General features: G+C 40.2%; 1 protein-coding gene across 1 annotated transcript in view; it reads left to right on the top strand.

Moving 5' to 3' along the window:
- Nucleotides 1–25,383, top strand: part of LOC133641059 (potassium voltage-gated channel subfamily H member 5-like) — a 167,084-nt gene that overhangs the window by 125,139 nt on the left and 16,562 nt on the right. The window contains exon 12 of the mRNA XM_062034883.1: nt 10,445–10,641. Coding sequence (XP_061890867.1) covers nt 10,445–10,641 — 197 coding nt within the window. The remainder of the gene's footprint in view (nt 1–10,444; nt 10,642–25,383) is intronic.

Below are 25,383 nucleotides of genomic sequence, written 5' to 3'. Positions count from 1 at the left end.
TTTAGTTCTTGAAGAACACCCTCCAATGGATCTATGTGCTCCTTATTTAGTTCTTGAAGAACACCCTCCAATGGATCTATGTGCTCCTTATTTAGTTCTTGAAGAACATCCTCCAATGGGTCTATGTGCTCCTTATTTAGTTCTTGAAGAACATCCCCCAATGGGTCTATGTGCTTCTTATTTGGTTCTTGAAGAACATCCTCCAATGGGTCTATGTGCTCCTTATTTAGTTCTTGAAGAACATCCTCCAATGGGTGTATGTGCTCCTTATTTAGTTCTTGAAGAACATCCTCCAATGGGTCTATGTGCTCCTTATTTAGTTCTTGAAGAACATCCTCCAATGGGTCTATGTGCTCCTTATTTAGTACTTGAAGAACATCCTCCAATGGGCCTATGTGCTCCTTATTTAGTTCTTGAAGAACATCCTCCAATGGGTCTATGTGCTCCTTATTTAGTTCTTGAAGAACATCCTCCAATGGGTCTATGTGCTCCTTATTTAGTTCTTGAAGAACATCCTCCAATGGGTCTATGTGCTCCTTATTTAGTTCTTGAAGAACATCCTCCAATGGGTCTATGTGCTCCTTATTTAGTTCTTGAAGAACATCCTCCAATGGGTCTATGTGCTCCTTATTTAGTTCTTGAAGAACATCCTCCAATGGGTCTATGTGCTCCTTATTTAGTTCTTGAAGAACATCCTCCAATGGGTCTATGTGCTCCTTATTTAGTTCTTGAAGAACATCCTCCAATGGGTCTATGTGCTCCTTATTTAGTTCTTGAAGAACATTCTCAAATGGGTCTATGTGCTCCTTATTTAGTTCTTGAAGAACATCCTCCAATGGGTCTATGTGCTCCTTATTTAGTTCTTGAAGAACATCCTCCAATGGATCTATGTGCTCCTTATTTAGTTCTTGAAGAACACCCTCCAATGGATCTATGTGCTCCTTATTTAGTTCTTGAAGAACATCCTCCAATGGGTCTATGTGCTCCTTATTTAGTTCTTGAAGAACATCCTCCAATGGGTCTATGTGCTCCTTATTTAGTTCTTGAAGAACATCCTGCAATAGGTCTATGTGCTCCTTATTTAGTTCTTGAAGAACACCCTCCAATGGATCTATGTGCTCCTTATTTAGTTCTTGAAGAACACCCTCCAATGGATCTATGTGCTCCTTATTTAGTTCTTGAAGAACATCCTCCAATGGGTCTATGTGCTCCTTATTTAGTTCTTGAAGAACATCCCCCAATGGGTCTATGTGCTTCTTATTTGGTTCTTGAAGAACATCCTCCAATGGGTCTATGTGCTCCTTATTTAGTTCTTGAAGAACATCCTCCAATGGGTGTATGTGCTCCTTATTTAGTTCTTGAAGAACATCCTCCAATGGGTCTATGTGCTCCTTATTTAGTTCTTGAAGAACATCCTCCAACGGGTCTATGTGCTCCTTATTTAGTTCTTGAAGAACATCCTCCAACGGGTCTATGTGCTCCTTATTTAGTTCTTGAAGAACATCCTCCAATGGGTCTATGTGCTCCTTATTTAGTTCTTGAAGAACATCCTCCAATGGGTCTATGTGCTCCTTATTTAGTTCTTGAAGAACATCCTCCAATGGGTCTATGTGCTCCTTATTTAGTTCTTGAAGAACATCCTCCAATGGGTCTATGTGCTCCTTATTTAGTTCTTGAAGAACACCCTCCAAGGGATCTATGTGCTCCTTATTTAGTTCTTGAAGAACACCCTCCAATGGATTTATGTGCTCCTTATTTAGTTCTTGAAGAACACCCTCCAATGGATCTATGTGCTCCTTATTTAGTTCTTGAAGAACATCCCCCAATGGGTCTATGTGCTCCTTATTTGGTTCTTGAAGAACATCCTCCAATGGGTCTATGTGCTCCTTATTTAGTTCTTGAAGAACATCCTCCAATGGGTCTATGTGCTCCTTATTTAGTTCTTGAAGAACATCCTCCAATGGGTCTATGTGCTCCTTATTTAGTTCTTGAAGAACATCCTCCAATGGGTCTATATGCTCCTTATTTAGTTCTTGAAGAACATCCTCCAATGGGTCTATGTGCTCCTTATTTAGTTCTTGAAGAACATCCTCAAATGGGTCTATGTGCTCCTTGTTTAGTTCTTGAAGAACATCCTCCAATGGGTCTATGTGCTCCTTATTTAGTTCTTGAAGAACATCCTCCAATGGGTCTATGTGCTCCTTATTTAGTTCTTGAAGAACATCCTCCAATGGGTCTATGTGCTCCTTGTTTAGTTCTTGAAGAACATCCTCCAATGGGTCTATGTGCTCCTTATTTAGTTCTTGAAGAACATCCTCCAATGGGTCTATGTGCTCCTTATTTAGTTCTTGAAGAACATCCTCCAATGGGTCTATGTGCTCCTTATTTAGATCTTGAAGAACATCCTCCAATGGGTCTATGTGCTCCTTATTTAGTTCTTGAAGAACATCCTCCAATGGGTCTATGTGCTCCTTTTTTAGTTCTTGAAGAACATCCTCCAATGGGTCTATGTGCTCCTTATTTAGTTCTTGAAGAACATCCTCCAATGGGTCTATGTGCTCCTTATTTAGTTCTTGAAGAACATCCTCCAATGGGTCTATGTGCTCCTTATTTAGTTCTTGAAGAACATCCTCCAATGGGTCTATGTGCTCCTTATTTAGTTCTTGAAGAACATCCTCCAATGGGTCTATGTGCTCCTTATTTAGTTCTTGAAGAACATCCTCCAATGGGTCTATGTGCTCCTTATTTAGTTCTTGAAGAACATCCTCCAATGGGTCTATGTGCTCCTTATTTAGTTCTTGAAGAACTTCCTCCAATGGGTCTATGTGCTCCTTATTTAGTTCTTGAAGAACATCGTCCAAAGGGTCTACGTGCTCCTTATTTAGTTCTTGAAGAACTTCCTCCAATGGGTCTATGTGCTCCTTATTTAGTTCTTGAAGAACATCCTCCAATGGGTCTATGTGCTCCTTATTTAGTTATTGAAGAACATCCTCCAATGGGTCTATGTGCTCCTTATTTAGTACTTGAAGAACATCCTCCAATGGGTCTATGTGCTCCTTATTTAGTTCTTGAAGAACATCCTCCAATGGGTCTATGTGCTCCTTATTTAGTACTTGAAGAACATCCTCCAATGGGTCTATGTGCTCCTTATTTAGTTCTTGAAGAACATCCTCCAATGGGTCTATGTGCTCCTTATTTAGTACTTGAAGAACATCCTCCAATGGGTCTATGTGCTCCTTATTTAGTTCTTGAAGAACATCCTCCAATGGGTCTATGTGCTCCTTATTTAGTACTTGAAGAACATCCTCCAATGGGTCTATGTGCTCCTTATTTAGTTCTTGAAGAACATCCTCCAATGGGTCTATATGCTCCTTATTTAGTTCTTGAAGAACATCCTCCAATGGGTCTATGTGCTCCTTATTTAGTTCTTGAAGAACATCCTCCAATGGGTCTATGTGCTCCTTATTTAGTTCTTGAAGAACATCCTCCAATGGGTCTATGTGCTCCTTATTTAGTTCTTGAAGAACATCCTCCAATGGGTCTATGTGCTCCTTATTTAGTTCTTGAAGAACATCCTCCAAAGGGTCTATGTGCTCCTTATTTAGTTCTTGAAGAACATCCTCCAATGGGTCTATGTGCTCCTTATTTAGTTCTTGAAGAACATCCTCCAATGGGTCTATGTGCTCCTTGTTTAGTTCTTGAAGAACATCCTCCAATGGATCTATGTGCTCCTTGTTTAGTTCTTGAAGAACATCCTCCAATGGGTCTATGTGCTCCTTATTTAGTTCTTCAAGAACATCCTCCAATGGGTCTATGTGCTCCTTATTTAGTTCTTGAAGAACATCCTCAAATGGGTCTATGTGCTCCTTATTTAGTTCTTGAAGAACATCCTCCAATGGGTCTATGTGCTCCTTATTTAGTTCTTGAAGAACATCCTCCAATGGGTCTATGTGCTCCTTATTTAGTTCTTGAAGAACATCCTCCAATGGGTCTATGTGCTCCTTATTTAGTTCTTGAAGAACATCCTCCAATAGGTCTATGTGCTCCTTATTTAGTTCTTGAAGAACATCCTCCAATGGGTCTATGTGCTCCTTATTTAGTTCTTGAAGAACATCCTCAAATGGGTCTATGTGCTCCTTATTTAGTTCTTGAAGAACATCCTCCAATGGGTCTATGTGCTCCTTATTTAGTTCTTGAAGAACATCCTCCAATGGGTCTATGTGCTCCTTATTTAGTTCTTGAAGAACATCCTCCAATGGGTCTATGTGCTCCTTATTTAGTTCTTGAAGAACATCCTCCAATGGGTCTATGTGCTCCTTATTTAGTTCTTGAAGAACATCCTCCAATGGGTCTATGTGCTCCTTGAGGACCGCCATCTTAATGCTGGCATCATTCTTCTGTCCTCTGCTTCTTGCAATTTTCTAAATTAGGAAAGAGCTTTTCATTTTTTTTTACCTTTGCTTGCTTGCTGTGAAATAAACTCTCCAATCTAATTATCAAGCAAAGGCTCTTTAGCATCGGGGAAACCACTGAGCTGCTCAATCAATCACTTTCATCTCCACCTGGCCTGCGTGTGACCCGCCTGCTCCCCTTTTATCAAGTTTCAGACATTTTTATTCACTTAAAACCACACCGAGACCTCCGGCCGGACTCATTTCAGCTTTGGATAAAAATAGATTTGGTTTGAAGTGAAAGGAGTCGTGCTTTTGTGTCTTATTTGGGCCGCGCAGCACCTCAACCCCGGAGAGAGACCGGATAGAACCAGAGAACGCTGCGTCACAATGGTAATTGATGCTTTCTTCAATATCTTATAATCGTCTAAATGGACGCCCCAGTTTTGTGAAAGCTTCAAACTGTTCAGCATATTTGGGAATCACAGGCTTTCCATTGACAAGTTCTATCTGTTACTATATTATATGTATACTTGCAGTGTGTATATTGTACATATTACATATTGTTATGAAGGTGTCTGTTACTACATTACATACATACTTGCGGTGTGTGTATTGTACATATTACATATTGTTATGAAGGTGTCTGTTACTACATTATACATATACCTGCAGTGTGTTTATTGTACATATTACATATTGTAATGAAGGTGTCTGTTACTACATTATATATATACCTGCAGTGTGTTTATTGTACATATTACATATTGTAATGAAGGTGTCTGTTACTACATTATATATATACCTGCAGTGTGTTTATTGTACATATTACATATTGTAATGAAGGTGTCTGTTACTACATTATATATATTCTTGGTGTGTATATTGTACATATTACATATTGTAATGAAGGTGTCTGTTACTACATTACATACATACTTGCGGTGTGTGTATTGTACATATTACATATTGTTATGAAGGTGTCTGTTACTGCAATATATATATATACTTGCAGTGTGTATATTGTACATATTACATATTGTTATGAAGGTGTCTGTTACTACATTATATATATATATATATATATATATATATATATATATATATATATATATATATATATATATATATATATATATATATATATATATATATATATATATATATATATACTTGCAGTGTGTATATTGTACATATTACAGATTGTTATGAAAGTGTCTGATACTACATTATATATATACTTGCAGTGTGTATATTGTACATATTACATATTGTTATGAAGGTGTCTGTTACTACATTATATATATACTTGCAATATGTATATAAAAAGTTGATGAAGGGTTTTGAAGTCGTTTTAGAGGTTTTGAAGGCTCTCATTAGTCGCATCTTCCAAGTGTTTTTTATCATCTTTGAAATAAAAAATGTGTGTTCTTGTCTCTCATGACGATTGTGAACAACAGGCAACATTCCCAAAAAAGTGCAGTTCCCCTTTTAAGACGTACGGAGGAAGCGGGCAGCTGAAGAGGCGCAGTCGCCCCCTTCAGGCCACGTGAAGACTCACACGTCCACACGGCTAATTGGCCAAGAGCGATAGGTCTCCCGGGAGCTCCTTCCAGAAGCCCTGCAGCAGGTTCTGAGGGATTAAGATCCGCGCGGGGGGGGGATGATGGAGGACAGCTTGTCAGAAAGCGATACAGTCCCTGACACACACACACACACACACTTCAACACACACTTTGTATCAACTGTTTTGACAGCTTGTGAGCAATATGGCGGCCCGTGGTCAGCGATTACGGGTTTGTCAGCATGACTCACGCCGATAGCTTTGACACAGATTCCACTCATGATTAGCGCCGACTTCTGGGCCTGTTGCGACGCACGCGGACTTTCAGCTCGTTAGGCACAAGGAGAAGTGATGATTTTGCACTTTTGCATGCATTGAATCATTTTTTTGAAGCCACGTCACATTTGATGATGCTTGGAGTGAATCTTCTTTTTTCACCAAGCGTGGCGTTGCCTGGGAGACGCTGACAGCGCGAGCATCATCATGTATCATTCATGCGCTGAGAGATAATCATGCCCGAGTCATGCTGGCAGCCGATAAGTCCAGAGACCCCCACAAGTATCCAGAACCTCGTCTCGGCAGAAGGAACTGCTGAGCAAGCATTGCAGATGTCGTTGGGCCGGCAGTCAACAAACAAGTCAATGATCGCAGTGACAAACCTGCCATCCAAACAATACACCGTTTGTTGACAAGAAGACATGACAGCACATTCGGTCTCTTTATTAAGCAGAGGTAACACAGTCTGGTGAAAATATTTAAAAGAGCTGCTAACTGCTAAATGTCAGCTTCAAACATCGATGACATCTATTAAACAAGACAACCTCAAAGTGCTACAGTGTATTAAAAAAAATACAAATAAAAAGATAATAAAAAAATAAAAATAGATGAATAAATACAAATTAAAACTAGAACAGCCAAATAGCTAAAACTAGTATGCATTAATCTAAAAAAAAAAAAGGCTTTTTTAAAAAGAAGGGTTTTTAAGCCTTTTTTAAAAGCATCCACAGTCTGTGGTGCCCTCAGGTGGTCAGGGAGAGCGTTCCGCAGACTGGGAGCGGCGGAGCAGAAAGCCAGTCCAGTGAGGGTTTATTAAATGTGAAGTTTTTTTCAGCATAAGTTAGTGGTGAGCTCAGGTGAAACAAAGCATTTGTCGTTGGGCTGGCTAGTCAACAACAAGTCAATGATTGCAGTGTCAAACTTGCCATCCAAACAATACACTGTTTGTTGACAAGAAGACATGACAGCACATTCGGTCTCTTTATTAAGCAGAGGTAACACAGTCTGGTGAAAAGATTTAAAAGAGCTGCTAACTGCTAAATGTCAGGATGAAACATCGATGACATCTATTAAACAAGACAACCTCAAAGTGCTACGGTGTATTTCAAAAAATAAAAATAAAAAGATAATAAAAAAATAAAAATAAAAAAATAAATAAAAATTAAAACTAGAACAGCCAAATAGCTAAAACTAGTATGCATATATCTAAAAAAAAAAAAAAAAAGGCTTTTTTAAAAAGAAGGGTTTTTAAGCCTTTTTTAAAAGCATCCACAGTCTGTGGTGCCCTCAGGTGGTCAGGGAGAGCGTTCCGCAGACTGGGAGCGGCGGAGCAGAAAGCCAGTCCAGTGAGGGTTTATTAAATGTGAAGTTTTTTTCAGCATAAGTTAGTGGTGAGCTCAGGTGAAACAAAGCATTTGTCGTTGGGCTGGCTAGTCAACAACAAGTCAATGATTGCAGTGTCAAACTTGCCATCCAAACAATACACCGTTTGTTGACAAGAAGACATGACAGCACATTCGGTCTCTTTATTAAGCAGAGGTAACACAGTCTGGTGAAAAGATTTAAAAGAGCTGCTAACTGCTAAATGTCAGGATCAAACATCGATGACATCTATTAAACAAGACAACCTCAAAGTGCTACAGTGTATTAAAAAAATACAAATAAAAAGATAATAAAAAAAATAAAAATAAATACAAATTAAAACTAGAACAGCCAAATAGCTAAAACTAGTATGCATATATAAAAAAAGGGCTTTTTTAAAAAGAAGGGTTTTTAACCTTTTTTTTAAAAGCATCCACAGTCTGTGGTGCCCTCAGGTGGTCAGGGAGAGTGTTCCACGGACTGGGAGCGGCGGAGCAGAAAGCCAGTCCAGTGAGGGTTTATTAAATGTGAAGTTTTTTTCAGCGTTAGTTAGTGGTTTCACTTGCAGAGCATTTGTCGTTGGGCCGTCTAGTCAACAAACAAGTCAATGATTGCAGTGACAAACCTGCCATCCAAACAACACACCGTTTGTTGACAATAACACATGACAGCACATTCGGTCTCTTTATTAAGCAGAGGTAACACAATATGGTGAAAAGATTTAAAAGAGCTGCTAACTGATAAATGTCAGCTTCAAACAATGATGACATATATTAAACAAGACAAGAAGCAAGGGAATAAACAGAGACAGAATTCAATTTTGTTCAATTTGAGGAGAAACGTATCGACCTGTAACCTCTAACAGTGTCACCCACGCTCTAACGGAAAAAGGTTCACGTCTCCTCTTTTATTTGGATATTCCCTGTTTACATAACAACAGCTGTTTCTAAAGGAATGTATGTATGTAAACAGCCATTGTTTTCGGTCACATAAACACAAAAGAAAAAGATGGCTCAGGCTTGGACTGGTCCTGGATCGAGCTTGGGCAGGTCTTGGAGCAAAATAGATAACCCCTCCCGTCTCCTCCCATCGTACACAATGGAATTTTACAAGCCTTTGGCTTGGTGCAACAAAGACAGCTTTCGTCTGTTCACTGGGAACTCAGCGAACAGAAAGTTTTTTGATAATTTACATACAATTTTTCTGACACGAAAGCCAACCAACACAGCTCCGTTGAAACCCTCCACGACATCACCCGTCGCCTGGCAACAGGCCCCGCCTTTTAAAAGCAAAGACACACGCAGACTGTGCTCTACATGAAACGTCCTTCAACTGCAAATGCCAGCTACTTGAAGGTTGTTATTTTTTTAAAGTAACGTATTAATTACTTTCCCTGGTAATTCATTACATTTATTTAAGAGTAATTCTGTTAGTAATACAATTACTTTTTTGGAAAAGTAACGAGTAACTATAATTACTTTTTAAAAGTAATTTTCAGAACACTGGCTAAGAGTCCTGCCCTATCATACCTTGCAGAATTGTAACAACACAGTTCCTGTTATCTTTACGGGGAGAGTAGACGGCACAGACCACAAGGGGGCATAGTAGCTCTATGTATTTATTATATACATTTAAAATATATATATAATAATCAAACTGTCACGTGTGGGGGGTCGCAGCTTACTGCGGGGTTCGTTCCCCCGGGATGCAGACGGACCACTCCGAACAAGACGTGCAGGTAGGAACATGATTTATTCGTAGAACTCAAACAAGTACCAAAAACTGAAAACAAGCCAGAGGAAACACGTGCCGATCGCACTCGAAGTTAAGGCTAACACTTAGCATAGGCTAGAAGACAAGGAATACTCACGTTACTTAAATAGTGCCTCTGATTAGTGCTCGGGAAACAGGTGAGCGTCCCGAACACCAATCAGAGGCAGGTGAAAATAATAAGTAACCATGGTAACAAAACAAACTCAAGGGTGCACAACAACAGGAACTAAGGGAGTCCAAAACTAACAGAAAATAACAAAAATATATTCCGGGCCACGGATCACGACACAAACAATAATAATATAATCTACACACGGGTATGGAGTGTGACAAAAATCCAACGGGGTGTATGGTGTGAGACTATGTGTAGGAATTAATGAGTGTGTTACTGGGAGTGTTGAGCGAGAGGCGGAAGTCCCGCAGGGGAAAAGCAGGCTCAAGGGTCCGTGAGACAGGCAGGAAGTCGGGGGGCTATAGCGGGGCTTAGGAGGTCCGTGTCCAAGCAGGGGGTCAAGGATCGAGGGAGGCAGTCTGGAATCCAAAGGGAAGTTGAGGCGGGAGACAGGGAAAACACTGCGGGAAAACACAAAGGACATGAGACACGAGAACTGGGAAGACACAGAGAGAGAGCAAGTACGTGGGAGGGGAGCCAGACACGCAATACCTTACTGTAAACAGAGAACTACGTTCCGGCGCCGGATCTTCGGGTCCGCTGGTCTTTATACCGCTCGCCTTCATCAGTCCCAGGTGCGCTGATTGCTGATTGCCTGCAGCCTTGCCGGCGCTTGCAGCAGAAGGCATGCGGGACTGCGCATGCGCCGTGACAGTCCCATTGTAATGTGTTTATGAGCAAATCCGTTTGGAGTAAGAGGAGCTGTCACAGATAAATGGTTGTATTGGAAACATTGAATTATATCAAGGTGTGCACAATTGTTTGCCAGCTTTTTTCATGGCAAAGTGGGCCAACAATTAATTTTCTTGCAAATAACGAAGAGCCGCATCTTTCCTTTTAGATTCACGCACCTAATGAGGTGTCCAGTGGTTCACCATCTTTTTCTTTTTTTTTAACGTTCGTCAGGTAAAGGCGACGTGTTCGGCGACGTCTTCTGGAAGGAAACCACGCTGGCCCACGCCTGCGCCAACGTGCGGGCGCTGACGTACTGCGACCTGCACGTCATCAAGAGGGAGGCGCTGCTCAAGGTGTTGGACTTCTACACGGCCTTTGCCAACTCCTTCTCCAGGAACCTCATCCTCACCTGCAACCTGCGCAAGAGGGTGAGTACACACACACACATATATATATACATACATACATACATATATGTATATATATATATATATATATATATTGTAGAGGTTGCCCTCTAGTGGGTTCTTCGGACCATCACACACTGCCAGGAGAGCCCGGAATTCAGGGTATAACACTGTTTTATTTTCATAAATATCAATAGGCTTCTGCTTTCCAGCACAATGTCTTTTTCTCCTGCGTCCGCTCATCAGCACCTCCAACTCCAACTGCCATGTCTCGTTCCGGCTGCTGCTAATAAAGGCGACAGGTGATTAGATAACAAGGCCCACCTGGGCCAATCTACTCACCTGTCGCTGTCTTCGAGGCCGGTCCTTGCACACACTATTCCGCAGCAGGCCCGCAGGCCACGCCCCCCCACATATATATATATATATATATATATATATATATATATATATATATATATATATATATATATATATATATATATATATACATGCATATGTGTGTGGGTATTGTGTGTATATAGTAGAGGTTTCTGTGGGTTATCCGTTATACAGTGCTCAACACCGGGGTAGAGCGGATATATATATATATATATATATATATATATATATATATATATATATATATATATATATATATATATATATATATATATATACATACATATAGTTGGAACACCCAACTGCGCCCAAGACCCAACCTCCGGGCTGATGATTTTAGGTTGTCCTGGAGAATTTGGAGGTAATCCTCCTTTTTCATTGTCCCATTTACTCTCTGTAAAGCACCAGTTCCATTGGCAGCAAAACAGGCCCAGAGCATAATACTACCACCACCATGCTTGACGGTAGACATGGTGCTCCTGGGATTAAAGGCCTCACCATTTCTCCTCCAAACATATTGCTGGGTATTGTGGCCAAACAGCTACATTTTTGTTCCATCTGACCACAGAACTTTCCTCCAGAAGGTCTCATCTTTGTCCATGTGATGTCAGATGAAACAAAAATTGAGCTGTTTGGCCACAATTGGATTTGCGTTTTTTTCCCCATCATGCATTGCAGTGGATTTAAATAAGTGTAATTTATGGTGCATGAACGTTTTTTATAATACGCACATAGTTCAGTGGGTCGGTTGTGTTATGTGTGACCGTGTGTGTTGACTTTTTGTGTCGGTTGCATTTTCCATGACTCGCCTTGACTAGGGAAGGTTGTTTGGATTGGGTCATATAACTAAATGCTCTGTCGAAGTCACTTTCTCTGATCTGATTTATTCACGTTGTCCACTAGATGGCGGCGAATTTGCAACAGCCAGATTGTCAGATATTAAATTAATTTGAAAGCACTCTGCGGGCTGGATTCCCTTCTAAACCGGGCTAAACTGAAGACGGCGGCGAGCTGTAGTTTGAACACCCCTGGATTACAGCTTCTTGTCCCTTTCATCGCCTCCTTTCCTCCTTCCCTCCTTCCTTGGCATGTCCTCTCTGCTGTCGCACGTCTGTTGTTTTTAAAGGCTGGCGTGGTTATTCATTATTTACACACACAGTCGGGCGTGCGCCTCGTTATGTCCCCTGACCTGCGGGTGGCGTCCAAGCAGGAAGTGTTGACTTTATTAGCTCGCTGGTCCCACTTTGACTTCATTATTAATCACTCGTTAATTATGCCTTTTTATAGAACTAACAGTATGCATGAGGTGGTTCACTTCTCAAACTAAATAGACATTTTATTTTGAAGGAGATAGTGTCAGCTAAAGAGGAGGTAGGGTCGGATTTAGTTGTTTTACCTTTATATATATATAATCTTCTTTTTAGTATAACTTTAAATGTGTAACTTTACAGTTTTTTCAATTATTATTTTGTGTAGGGATGTCCGATAATGGCTTTTTTACCGATATCCGATATTCCGATATTGTCCAAACTCTTAATTACCGATACCGATATCAACCGATACCGATATATGCAGTCGTGGAATTAACACATTATTATGCCTAATTTGGACAACCAGGTATGGTGAAGATAAGGTCCTTTTTTATAAAAAATTATAAAATAAAATAAGATAAATAAATTAAAAACATTTTCTTGAATAAAAAAAGAAAGTAAAACAATATAAAAACAGTTACACAGAAACTAGTAATGAATGAAAATGAGTAAAATTAACTGTTAAAGGTTAGTACTATTAGTGGACCAGCAGCACGCACAATCATGTGTGCTTACGGACTGTATCCCTTGCAGACTGTATTGATATATATTGATATATAATGTAGGAACCAGAATATTAATAACAGAAAGAAACAACCCTTTTGTGTGAATGAGTGTGAATGAGGGAGGTTTTTTGGGTTGGTGCACTAATTGTATGCGTATCTTGTGTTTTTTATGTTGATTTAATAAAAGAAAAACTAAAAAAAAACTAAAAACGATACCAATAATAAAAAAATTATCGATGTTACATTTTAAAGCATTTATCGACCGGTATTATCGGACATCTCTAATTTTGTGTTTTACCACATTGAACCTAAACTATAAGTTGGCACAATTTTGATTTTATGGGGCGACTTTTCTCATACCCGAACGCCTAACATGTTTCGTCAATGTTGGAATGCAAATATAAAATCCATCATTCAAAAAGTAAAGTTCAGTACAAATTATGCAAACAATGAAGATAAATATCATCAAACTGTTATGATAGTAATTTACCTTCAAAGCCATTATAATTGACTAGAGATGTCCGATAATATCGGACTGCCGATATTATCGGCCGATAAATGCTTTAAAATGTAATATCTGAAATTATCGGTTTCAAAATTATCGGTATCGGTTTCAAAAAGTACAATTTATGACTTTTTAAAACGCCGCTGTGTACACGGACGTAGGGAGAAGTACAGAGCGCCAATAAACCTTAAAGGCACTGCCTTTGCGTGCCGGCCCAGTCACACAATATCTACGGCTTTTCACACACACAAGAGAATGCAACGCATACTTGGTCAACAGCCATACAGGTCACACTGAGGGTGGCCGTATAAACAACACTGTTACAAATATGCGCCACACTGTGAAGCCACACCAAACAAGAATGACAAACACATTTCGGGAGAACATCCGCACCGTAACACAACATAAACACAACAGAACAAATACCCAGAACCCCCAGAACAAATACCCAGAACCCCTTGCAGCACTAACTCTTTCGGGATGCTACAATATACACCCCCTGCTACCCCCTAGCACCCCCCCCACCTCAGGAATTTTTTAGCACTAATTTTTTATGCTGAATTTTTATACACTGAATTTTAAAACAGCCAAATTTTGCCAGCAACTTTTTTTTGTAATTACATTTAATGTAAAAAAATAAATAAATACAAAAATAAAATTCAGTTGACAAAAATCCATTGCAAAAAACTCAGATAAATTCATTGTCAAAAAAAGACACAAATTAACCTCCATATGTGCTCCTGCCCATAACTGCATACCAAGTTTTTATTATTATTATTATTATTTTGCCTTTATTTAACCAGGTAAAATCCCATTGAGATCAAAGATCTCTTTTAGAGAGATGTCTGCAAGGCGCGGCGACGTTGGGTTTAGGATGGGCTCGGTGGCCCTTTCGGACTTTTGTGTATACACCCCTGGTTGTACATGTTCTTCCACACTTAACTCCTCCAAGCATGCCATTACGGACCCTTACTTTGTGTGCTGGGAACTGTCAGGTTCAAACACTGATGACATCTATTAAACGGGACAAGAAGCAAAGAATCAAACAGAGACAGAATTCCATTTGGCTCAGTGAGGAGAAACGTGTGCATCTGTACCCTTGTGCAGTGTCATTACGCTCTGCCAAAAGATTGTACGCCTCCTTCTTTTATTTGGACTTTCCCTGATTACATGGCAACAGCTGTTTCTAAGGCAGTGGTTCTTAACCTGGGTTCGATGGAACCCTATGGGTTCGGTGAGTCGGGCTCAGGGGTTCGGCGGAGGTCAAAACACACCCGACTCATCGTGTAAATAAAAACTTCTACCTATCGGCGTATTACGGATACGGCAACAGCAGAAGTCAGACTGATTTGCAGGTGTGTAATTTGTTGTGAGTTTATGCACTGTGTTGGTTTTGTTGTTTGAACAAGGTGATGTTCATGCACGGTTCATTTTGTGCACCAGTAAAAAAACATGGTAACACTTTAGTATGGGGAACATATTCACCATTAATTAGTTGCTTATTAACATGCAAATTAGTAACATATTGGCTCTTAACTAGTCATTATTAAGTACTTATTAATGCTTTAAACGGCATGGCCTTATTATAACCCTAACCCTCTGACCCTAACCCTAACCAAATAACTCTAAATTAAGTCTTTGTTACTTAGAATATGTTCCCCTAGTGTCCAAAAAACTCTAAATTAAGTCTTTGTTACTTAGAATATGTTCCCCTGGTGTCCAAATAACTCTAAAATAAGTCTTTGTTACTTAGAATATGTTCCCCTAGTGTCCAAATAACTCTAAATTAAGTCTTTGTTACTTAGAATATGTTCCCCTAGTGTCCAAAACACTCTAAATTAAGTCTTTGTTACTTAGAATATGTTCCCCATACTAAAGTGTTACCAAAAACATATAACTTTGTCTTGAATTTGAAAAAAACATTACATTTTTCCCTAAAGAAGGGTTCGGTGAATGCGCATATGAAACTGGTGGGGTTTGGTACCTCCAACAAGGTTAAGAACCACTGTTCTAAGGGGATGGGGTCGTAAACAGCCATCACCTTTGATTACAAAACAGTTCAAAAGAAAAGATTGGTTCAAAAAAGAAGTCTTAAAAGAGTTAAAACAAGAGATGTCTGGACCTTGGGCAGATCCTGCCTTCTCTCCGCTTTGTAGTTCTTGGGTCAAAACAATATCTTTCTGTTGATTACAATACATGAAAGAAACAGAACACATTCATGTTGCTTCCTATCCTACACAGCGGAGTTTTACAAGCCTTCTTGGTAGGTTCAAAGACAGCTTTTGTCTGCTCGCCGGGAACTCATTTCAACACAAAGTTTTGTGATAACTTGGATACAATTATTCTGACAGGAACAGAAGTTGCTTCCAGTTTTCCCACAAAGTTGGCGTCACGACCTGTCAGACCAGGTCTGACATGTTCTCGTGTTTCCTTATTTTCTGTCTTTGTTTCCTGTCCAGCGCTCTTATTTCGCAAAATTTCCTTTCTAGTGTCACCACTCTGGCCTAGAGCTTTCTTTCCCCTCACCTGTCCCCGATTTGGCAACCAGAGCACACCTGTTCATGGTTGCCAATCATTACAAGCCAGCCAGTGCTGGAAGTTTGTCGACGTCACCGCCATGTTTAGCGTGCTCACGCTTATTTTACGCTTGCATTTTGGGGTCACAACCAGCGCAGCCGTGTTCGAGCGTGACATTTAAAAGTATACCATTGTCCAAAATGCCTTGTTAAGATAAAGAACGGAGATAATGACAGACCTTAGGACTTTAGTCTTCCAATCGATTCATTTATTGATTAAGAGCTGCGGCTCGTATTGTAGCTTTGATAATTGAAAGAGTCCAAGTCTCCAGTCACCAGAGCTCTTATTACCTGGCTTCTCTTCTTTTTATGAGCTCTGCGCGCCCACTAAACGCCTCCTCACCTGTCATGGGAAGATCTATGAGCTTTGGCTGCAAAACGTGCTCTTTTTTTCTGCCCCACGCTTCAGGCGGTCGCCGCCCGTCGCTTGTTTAGTGCAGAGTTCCTCGTCTGTTGCTTTTTTCTGTGCCACGCACCACGTACTCGGACTGTTCCTAAAATGGTAATACTGCAATGTGTGCTCAGTTCCTGACCGTGTGATTTTTGGCAAATCCGTACACCCTTACCCTTTTGTGGGGGGTTACATTCTCTGGTTATCCGTTTTGACACCTGGCTCACTCTTCCCCCTCCAAACCAAGTACACATAACTTGTGGCCGTAGAAACTCTAAGTACCAGTAGCAGTAGAGTGTAAAAACAATCTGATTTATGACACAAAATACTTCCTAAGTTTGCGAGTAAATAGATATGATCCAAATAGGATCAATCCCACGGAGATTCCCGAGCAATTTTGAGAGATAGAGGAGACAGAGGAGGAACCACAGACCCCTTCCCCATCAACAACAATGCTAATCAAACAGACTTTTTGAGAGCCAACAACGATTACTTTGGGAAAAAAATTACGATCCAGAACCTTATATTTTTGAGCCCGAATACAAAGAGGATGAGCAATAAGTTTTAGAAGCCAAGCTTTATTGAGAAAGTATAGCGTTAGCAGTATTGCTAGGTGCTAAACATATGAACCAGAATAAAACAAACACTTACTGTAATATTTCCACTCTCGCTGGGATGTCGACCGACGGGACGCTCTCATAATTCCGTTTAGATGAAGAATCAATCACAATCCTCACAAAAGGTTACATTTGTCTACTAGCAGGTGAGAGATGCATGAATTATAATCTAGAATTGACTTTTAGCAAGTTTGAGACCAAGCAGAAGCAGCCGCCGACTTAGTGTGTCAATAACCTCTATATTGAAGCTATTATCATATATATCTGATTTATGACGCCAAACAACTTCCTAAGTTTGCGAGTAAATAGATATGATCTAAATGGGATCAATCCCACGGAGATTCCCGAGCAATTTTGAGAGATAATGAGCCTTTCAGTCACGTGATCCGTGACAGAGGAGGAACCACAGACCCCTTCCCCATCAACAACAATGCTAATCAAACAGACTTTTTGAGAGCCAACAACGATTACTTTGGGAAAAAATTACGATCCAGAACCTTATATTTTTGAGCCCGAATACAAAGAGGATGAGCAATAAGTTTTATAAGCCAAGCTTTATTGAGAAAGTATAGCGTTAGCAGTATTGCTAGGTGCTAAACATATGAACCAGAATAAAACAAACACTTACTGTAATATTTCCACTCTCGCTGGGATGTCGACCGACGGGACGCTCTCATAATTCCGTTTAGATGAAGAATCAATCACAATCCTCACAAAAGGTTACATTTGTCTACTAGCAGGTGAGAGATGCATGAATTATAATCTAGAATTTACTTTTGGCAAGTTTGAGACCAAGCAGAAGCAGCCGCCGACTTAGTGTGTCAATAACCTCTATATTGAAGCTATTATCATATATATATGATTTATGACGCCAAAATACTTCCTAAGTTTGCGAGTAAATGGATATGATCAAAATAGTATCAATCTTACAGAGATTCCCAAGCTATTTTGAGAGATAATGAGCCAGCCAATCACGTGCTCCGTGACAGAGGAGGAACCACATACCCCTTCCCCATCAACAACAATGCTAATCAAGCAGACTTTTTTAAAGCCAACAACGATTACTTTGGGAAAAATGACGATCCAGAACCTTATATTTTTGAGCCCGAATACAAAGAGAATGAGCAATAAGTTTTAGAAGCCAAGCTTTATTGAGAAAGTATAGCATTAGTAGTATTGCTAGGTGCTAAACATTCGAACCAGAATAAAACAAACACTTACTGTAATATTTCCACTCTGGCTGGGATGCCTTCCGAGGGGGCGCTCACATAATTCCGTTTAGATGAAGAATCAATTACAATTCTCACAAAGGGTTTAAAAAAAGTTGCCGCAACTGGCGTCTTTTTCAACATCTCGGGAGATGTCGGTCCAAGGCCACATTTGTCTACTAGCAGGTGAGAGATGCATGAATTATAATCTAGAATTGACTTTTAGCAAGTTTGAGACCAAGCAGAAGCAGCCGCCGACTTAGTGTGTCAATAACCTCTATATTGAAGCTATTATCATATATATCTGATTTATGACGCCAAACAACTTCCTATGTTTGCGAGTAAATAGATATGATCAAAATAGGATCAATCCCACGGAGATTCCCGAGCTATTTTGAGAGATAATGAGCCAGCCAGTCACGTGATCCATGACAGAGGAGGAACCACAGACCCCTTGCCCATCAACAACAATGTTAATCAAACAGACTTTTTGAGAACCATCAACAATTACTTTGGGAAAAAATGACGATCCAGAACCTTATATTTTTGAGCCCGAATACAAAGAGGATGAGGAATACGTTTTAGAAGCCAAGCTTTATTGAGAAAGTATAGCGTTAGCAGTATTGCTAGGTGCTAAACATATGAACCAGAATAAAACAAACACTTACTGTAATATTTCCACTCTCGATTGGATGCCGACCGACGGGACGCTCACATAATTCCGTTTAGATGAAGAATCAATCACAATTCTCACAAAGGGTTAAAAAAAGTTGCCGCAACTGGCGTCTTTTTCAACATCTCGGGGGATGTGTCGGTCCAAGGCCACATTTGTCTACTAGCAGGTGAGAGATGCATGAATTATAATCTAGAATTGACTTTTAGCAAGTTTGAGACCAAGCAGAAGCAGCCGCCGACTTAGTGTGTCAATAACCTCTATATTGAAGCTATTATCATATGTATCTGAATTATGATGCCAAACGACTTCCTAAGGTTGCGAGTAAATGGATATGATCAAAATAGTATCAATCTTACAGAGATTCCCAAGCTATTTTGAGAGATAATGAGCCAGCCAGTCACGTGAATCGTGACAGAGGAGGAACCACAGACCCCTTCCCCATCAACAACAATGCTAATCAAGCAGACTTTTTTAAAGCCAACAACGATTACTTTGGGAAAAATGACGATCCAGAACCTTATATTTTTGACCCCGAATACAAAGAGAATGAGCAATAAGTTTTAGAAGCCAAGCTTTATTGAGAAAGTATAGCATTAGCAGTATTGCTAGGTGCTAAACATTCGAACCAGAATAAAACAAACACTTACTGTAATATTTCCACTCTGGCTGGGATGCCTTCCGAGGGGGCGCTCACATAATTCCGTTTAGATGAAGAATCAATCACAATTCTCACAAAGGGTTTAAAAAAGGTTGCCGCAACTGGCGTCTTTTTCAACATCTCGGGGAATGTGTCGGTCCATGGCCACATTTGTCTACTAGCAGGTGAGAGATGCATGAATTATAATCTAGAATTGACTTTTAGCAAGTTTGAGACCAAGCAGAAGCAGCCGCCGACTTAGTGTGTCAATAACCTCTATATTGAAGCTATTATCATATATATCTGATTTATGACGCCAAACAACTTCCTAAGTTTGCGAGTAAATAGATATGATCTAAATAGGATCAATCCCACGGAGATTCCCGAGCTATTTTGAGAGATAATGAGCCAGCCAGTCACGTGATCCATGACAGAGGAGGAACCACAGACCCCTTCCCCATCAACAACAATGATAATCAAACAGACTTTTTGAGAACCATCAACAATTACTTTGGGAAAAAATGACGATCCAGAACCTTATATTTTTGAGCCCGAATACAAAGAGGATGAGGAATACGTTTTAGAAGCCAAGATTTATTGAGAAAGTATAGCGTTAGCAGTATTGCTAGGTGCTAAACATTCGAACCAGAATAAAACAAACACTTACTGTAATATTTCCACTCTCGATTGGATGTCGACCGACGGAACGCTCACATAATTCCGTTTAGATGAAGAATCAATCACGATTCTCACAAAGGGTTAAAAAAAGTTGCCGCAACTGGCGTCTTTTTCAACATCTCGGGGGATGTGTCGGTCCAAGGCCATATTTGTCTACTAGCAGGTGAGAGATGCATGAATTATAATCTAGAATTGACTTTTAGCAAGTTTGAGACCAAGCAGAAGCAGCCGCCGACTTAGTGTGTCAATAACCTCTATATTGAAGCTATTATCATATATATCTGATTTATGACGCCAAAATACTTCCTAAGTTTGCGAGTAAATGGATATGATCAAAATAGTATCAATCTTACAGAGATTCCCAAGCTATTTTGAGAGATAATGAGCCAGCCAATCACGTGCTCCGTGACAGAGGAGGAACCACATACCCCTTCCCCATCAACAACAATGCTAATCAAGCAGACTTTTTTAAAGCCAACAACGATTACTTTGGGAAAAATGACGATCCAGAACCTTATGTTTTTGAGCCCGAATACAAAGAGAATGAGCAATAAGTTTTAGAAGCCAAGCTTTATTGAGAAAGTATAGCATTAGCAGTATTGCTAGGTGCTAAACATTCGAACCAGAATAAAACAAACACTTACTGTAATATTTCCACTCTGGCTGGGATGCCTTCCGAGGGGGCGCTCACATAATTCCGTTTAGATGAAGAATCAATTACAATTCTCACAAAGGGTTTAAAAAAAGTTGCCGCAACTGGCGTCTTTTTCAACATCTCGGGAGATGTCGGTCCATGGCCACATTTGTCTACTAGCAGGTGAGAGATGCATGAATTATAATCTAGAATTGACTTTTAGCAAGTTTGAGACCAAGCAGAAGCAGCCGCCGACTCAGTGTGTCAATAACCTCTATATTGAAGCTATTATCATATTTATCTGATTTATGACGCCAAACGACTTCCTAAGGTTGCGAGTAAATGGATATGATCAAAATAGTATCAATCTTACAGAGATTCCCAAGCTATTTTGAGAGATAATGAGCCAGCCAGTCACGTGAATCGAGACAGAGGAGGAACCACAGACCCCTTCCCCATCAACAACAATGAAAATCAAACAGACTTTTTGAGAACCATCAACAATTACTTTGGGAAAAAATTACGATCCAGAACCTTATATTTTTGAGCCCGAATACAAAGAGAATGAGCAATAAGTTTTAGAAGCCAAGCTTTATTGAGAAAGTATAGCAATAGCAGTATTGCTAGGTGCTAAACATACGAACTAACCATAATAAACCAGAATAAAACAAACACTTACTGTAATATTTCCACTCTCGCTGGGATGTCGACCGACGGGACGCTCACATAATTCCGTTTAGATGAAGAATCAATCACAATTCTCACAAAGGGTTAAAAAAAGTTGCCGCAACTGGCGTCTTTTTCAACATCTCGGGGGATGTGTCGGTCCAAGGCCACATTTGTCTACTAGCAGGTGAGAGATGCATGAATTATAATCTAGAATTGACTTTTAGCAGGTTTGAGACCAAGCAGAAGCAGCCGCCGACTTAGTGTGTCAATAACCTCTATATTGAAGCTATTATCATATGTATCTGAATTATGACGCCAAACGACTTCCTAAGGTTGCGAGTAAATGGATATGATCAAAATAGTATCAATCTTACAGAGATTCCCAAGCTATTTTGAGAGATAATGAGCCAGCCAGTCACGTGAATCGTGACAGAGGAGGAACCACAGACCCCTACCCCATCAACAACAATGATAATCAAACAGACTTTTTGAGAACCATCAACAATTACTTTGGGATAAAATTACGATCCAGAACCTTATATTTTTGAGCCCGAATACAAAGAGGATGAGCAATAAGTTTTAGAAGCCAAGCTTTATTGAGAAAGTATAGCGTTAGCAGTATTGCTAGGTGCTAAACATACAAACTAACCAGAATAAACCAGAATAAAACAAACACTTACTGTAATATTTCCACTCTCGATTGGATGCCAACCGACGGGACGCTCACATAATTCCGTTTAGATGAAGAATCAATCACAATTCTCACAAAGGGTTTCAAAAAGTTGCCGCAACTAGCGTCTTTTTCGCCATCTCGGGGGATGTGAAAGTGGACCAGCCTGTCGATCCATAGCCACATTTGTCTACTAGCGGGTGATATGCATGAATTATTATCTGGAATTGACTTTTAGCAATGATCTAAATAGTATCAATCTTACAGAGATTCTCGAGCTATTTTGAGAGATAATGAGCCAGCCAGTAGAGTGATCTCGTAACGTAGAGGAGGAACCACAGATCCCTTCCCCATCAACAATAATGCTAATCAAGCAAACTTGATTAGCATACATTTTACTTTTGGAAAATGTATGATCCAGAATCTTATATTTTTGAGCCCGAACCCAAAGAGGATGAGCAATACGTTTTAGAAGCCGAGTGCTAAACGGATGTTGCTTTATTGTGACACTTAAGCATTAGCTGCATTGCTAGTTGCTAAACATAAAAAATTATAATACTGTGAGCGTCTTTGCTCCCGGTGTACAGAGTTTGAGCAAGTTTTTATTGTCATACACGCAAGTACGGATTGCTTTCCAGCAATATATTTTGGACTTTCCAGTCCGGCGTGTCTTTGTTCTGTCTCTGTGCGTGTCTTTCTCTGGCGTCAACTCCAACCGCGTGTCTCGGCCCGGCTGCTGCTAATAAAGGCGACAGGTGATTAGGTAAGCAGCCCCAGCTGGGTAATCTACTCACCTGCCGCTGGCTTCGAGGCCGATCCTAACACACCCCGCTCCGCGGCAGGCCCGCAGACCACGGGGGGGTTGGGGGGATTAGGGGGTAGCGGGGTGTGTATATTGTAGCCGGGAAGAGTTAGGGCTGCATGGGATTCTGGGTATTTGTTCTGTTGTGTTTATGCTGTGTTACGGTGCGGATGTTCTCCCGAAATGTGTTTGTCATTCTCGTTTGGTGTGGGTTCACAGTGTGGCGCATATTTCTAACAGTGTTAAAGTTGTTCATACGGCTACCCTCAGTGTGGCTGTTGATCAAGTATGTCTTGCAGTAGCTTACGTGTGTCTACAGACGCCAAATACAACATGTGACTGGGCTGGCACGCTGTTTGTACAGGCTGTAGAGGGCGCTAAAGGCAGTGCCGTCACGGCACGCCCTTAATATTGTTGTCTGGGTGAAAATCGGCAGAAATTCGGGAGAATGATAACCCCTGGAGATTTCTGGGAGGGGCTACCGAGGGGCAAGTTTGAGACCGAGCATCATGACAGACATTAGCTTGTTGAAATACCTCAGTTCAACCCAAAATGTATGCAGGGCTACACAAATATGATACTGTCAGAATAATTGTATCTAAGTTATCACAAAACTTTGTGTTTCAATGAGTTCCCGGCGAGCAGACAAAAGCTGTCTTTGAACCTATCAAGCAGAACGCTTGTAAAACTCCACTGTGTAGAATGGGAAGCAACATTAAGGTGTTCTGTTTCTTTCATGTATTGTAATCAACAGAAAGATATTAGTTGGACCCGAGAACTACAAAGCGAAGAGGAAGCAGGACCCGACTCCCCTACAGGGACCCCTTCTTTGAACTGGTTTACGACCTTTTCTTTGAACTGTTCTGTAACCAAAGGCGATGGCTGTTTACGACCCCCGTCCCTTAGAAACAGCTGTTGCCATGTAATCAGGCAAAGTCCAAATAAAAGAGAAAGCGTACAATCTTTCGCCAGAGCGTGGTGAGACTGTCCAAGGGTACAGTGTCCAGGCGACTCTCCTCAATTGAGCCAAATTTAATTCTGTCTCTGTTTAATTCCTTGCTTCTTGTCTTGTTTAATAGATGTCATCAGTGTTTGAACCTGACAGATACACTTGAATAATGTTTTTTCATGTTTTATGTTGTTTTTTTCCGAGCGTTTAATTTCCCGCTTCATTTCGCCGTCCTCGAACACTCCATAGTTGTGTGCGGTCACACCAAGTAAAATCCGTAATACCCAAGTTATAGAACCCGACTTTGGGTTGGTCTTGCAATGTAAAGATGTTGATTTGTGTCTCCGTGAACCCCCTGATTGTCTCCGACCACGTCGCCTTTTCAATTATCAGTCAGCTGAGCACCGCGAGGCGACTAATAAGCATGAGAATGGGTGGCTGCAAGTGGCGAACGGATGAGAGAAATAGAACAAAGAACGGGAGGAGAGACCACGCAGATTGTATTTGCCGCCCTAATACTGATGAGGACTTCAATGACGCTAAAGGGACTTTGGACAACAAGACGAATTAATGAGATAAAATAGCAGCCTTTATGTAACATATTAGGCAGTTTAAAAATGTGTTTTTCATTTCATGTTGTGCCCGTCTTGGTTTCATATGAATAAATAGCATCAGATCACATGCCCTGAAGGCAACGTGGTTAAGGACACTCCCTAACCTTGTTGCTAACCTGTGTGTCATGATGTCATGTCTCTCGCTCAGTTGATGACAGTACCCCGCTCCCAACGCTAAATTTGAAAAAGAAAGAGCTGAACATTAAAAAATATTTACATAAAAAAATACGATTCTAATCTGAAAAAAAACAAAGGCTCAAATGTCAAAACTACATGGAAGTAGAGCATTTAACTAAACTAGAATTTGCAATTCCGGTTAGGAAATGCGTGTCACTTCAATTTCCTCAAAGACTCATTGAGATTCAAATATTTTTTTCAAGAGCGACCTGACAAAGAGGGTGGCACAAACAAAGTTACAATAATAATTACAACAAGACAATACAACAGAACGGCAGCAGTCATACCACAACAGGTGAAAAAAAAATTGAAAACGATGAAGTGATAATTCAATTTAAAAGCAAGTACATTGCCCAAGAGAACTGGTTTCTCCATCTTTTAAAATAGACTTAAACTCCTCCAAAGTGATCATAAGCAACGTTCCCTCTAATTTTTCATGTGTGAGCAAACGCAAAAACTCCTTGAGGGCCAACACAGATAGACAGACAACATTCTCTTATTATTATAATCAAATGACAGCAGTCATTTCAATTTCTAATATGTGTTTAGGCCCACTTACAATGACAATAACAACAAATATTGTTTTTCATGAACTGTGTACTTGTATTGTTTGTCTGGGTGGAGGTCCTGCTTTGGAAATAATTTGTACCCCTTTCAGACATTGCATTTAGTTCCCATTAAAACATTCACATGTTGTACAATGAGATGTAAGCAGGGGATCATGTGTACATTCCTGCAACTTCCTGTTTGTAAAAAATATATT

This window comes from Entelurus aequoreus, linkage group LG23 (genome assembly GCF_033978785.1).
Source record: "Entelurus aequoreus isolate RoL-2023_Sb linkage group LG23, RoL_Eaeq_v1.1, whole genome shotgun sequence".
Lineage (NCBI taxonomy): Eukaryota > Metazoa > Chordata > Actinopteri > Syngnathiformes > Syngnathidae > Entelurus > Entelurus aequoreus.
The sequence above is the reverse complement of the archived record's forward strand: the minus strand, read 5'-3'. Positions and strand labels throughout refer to the sequence as shown.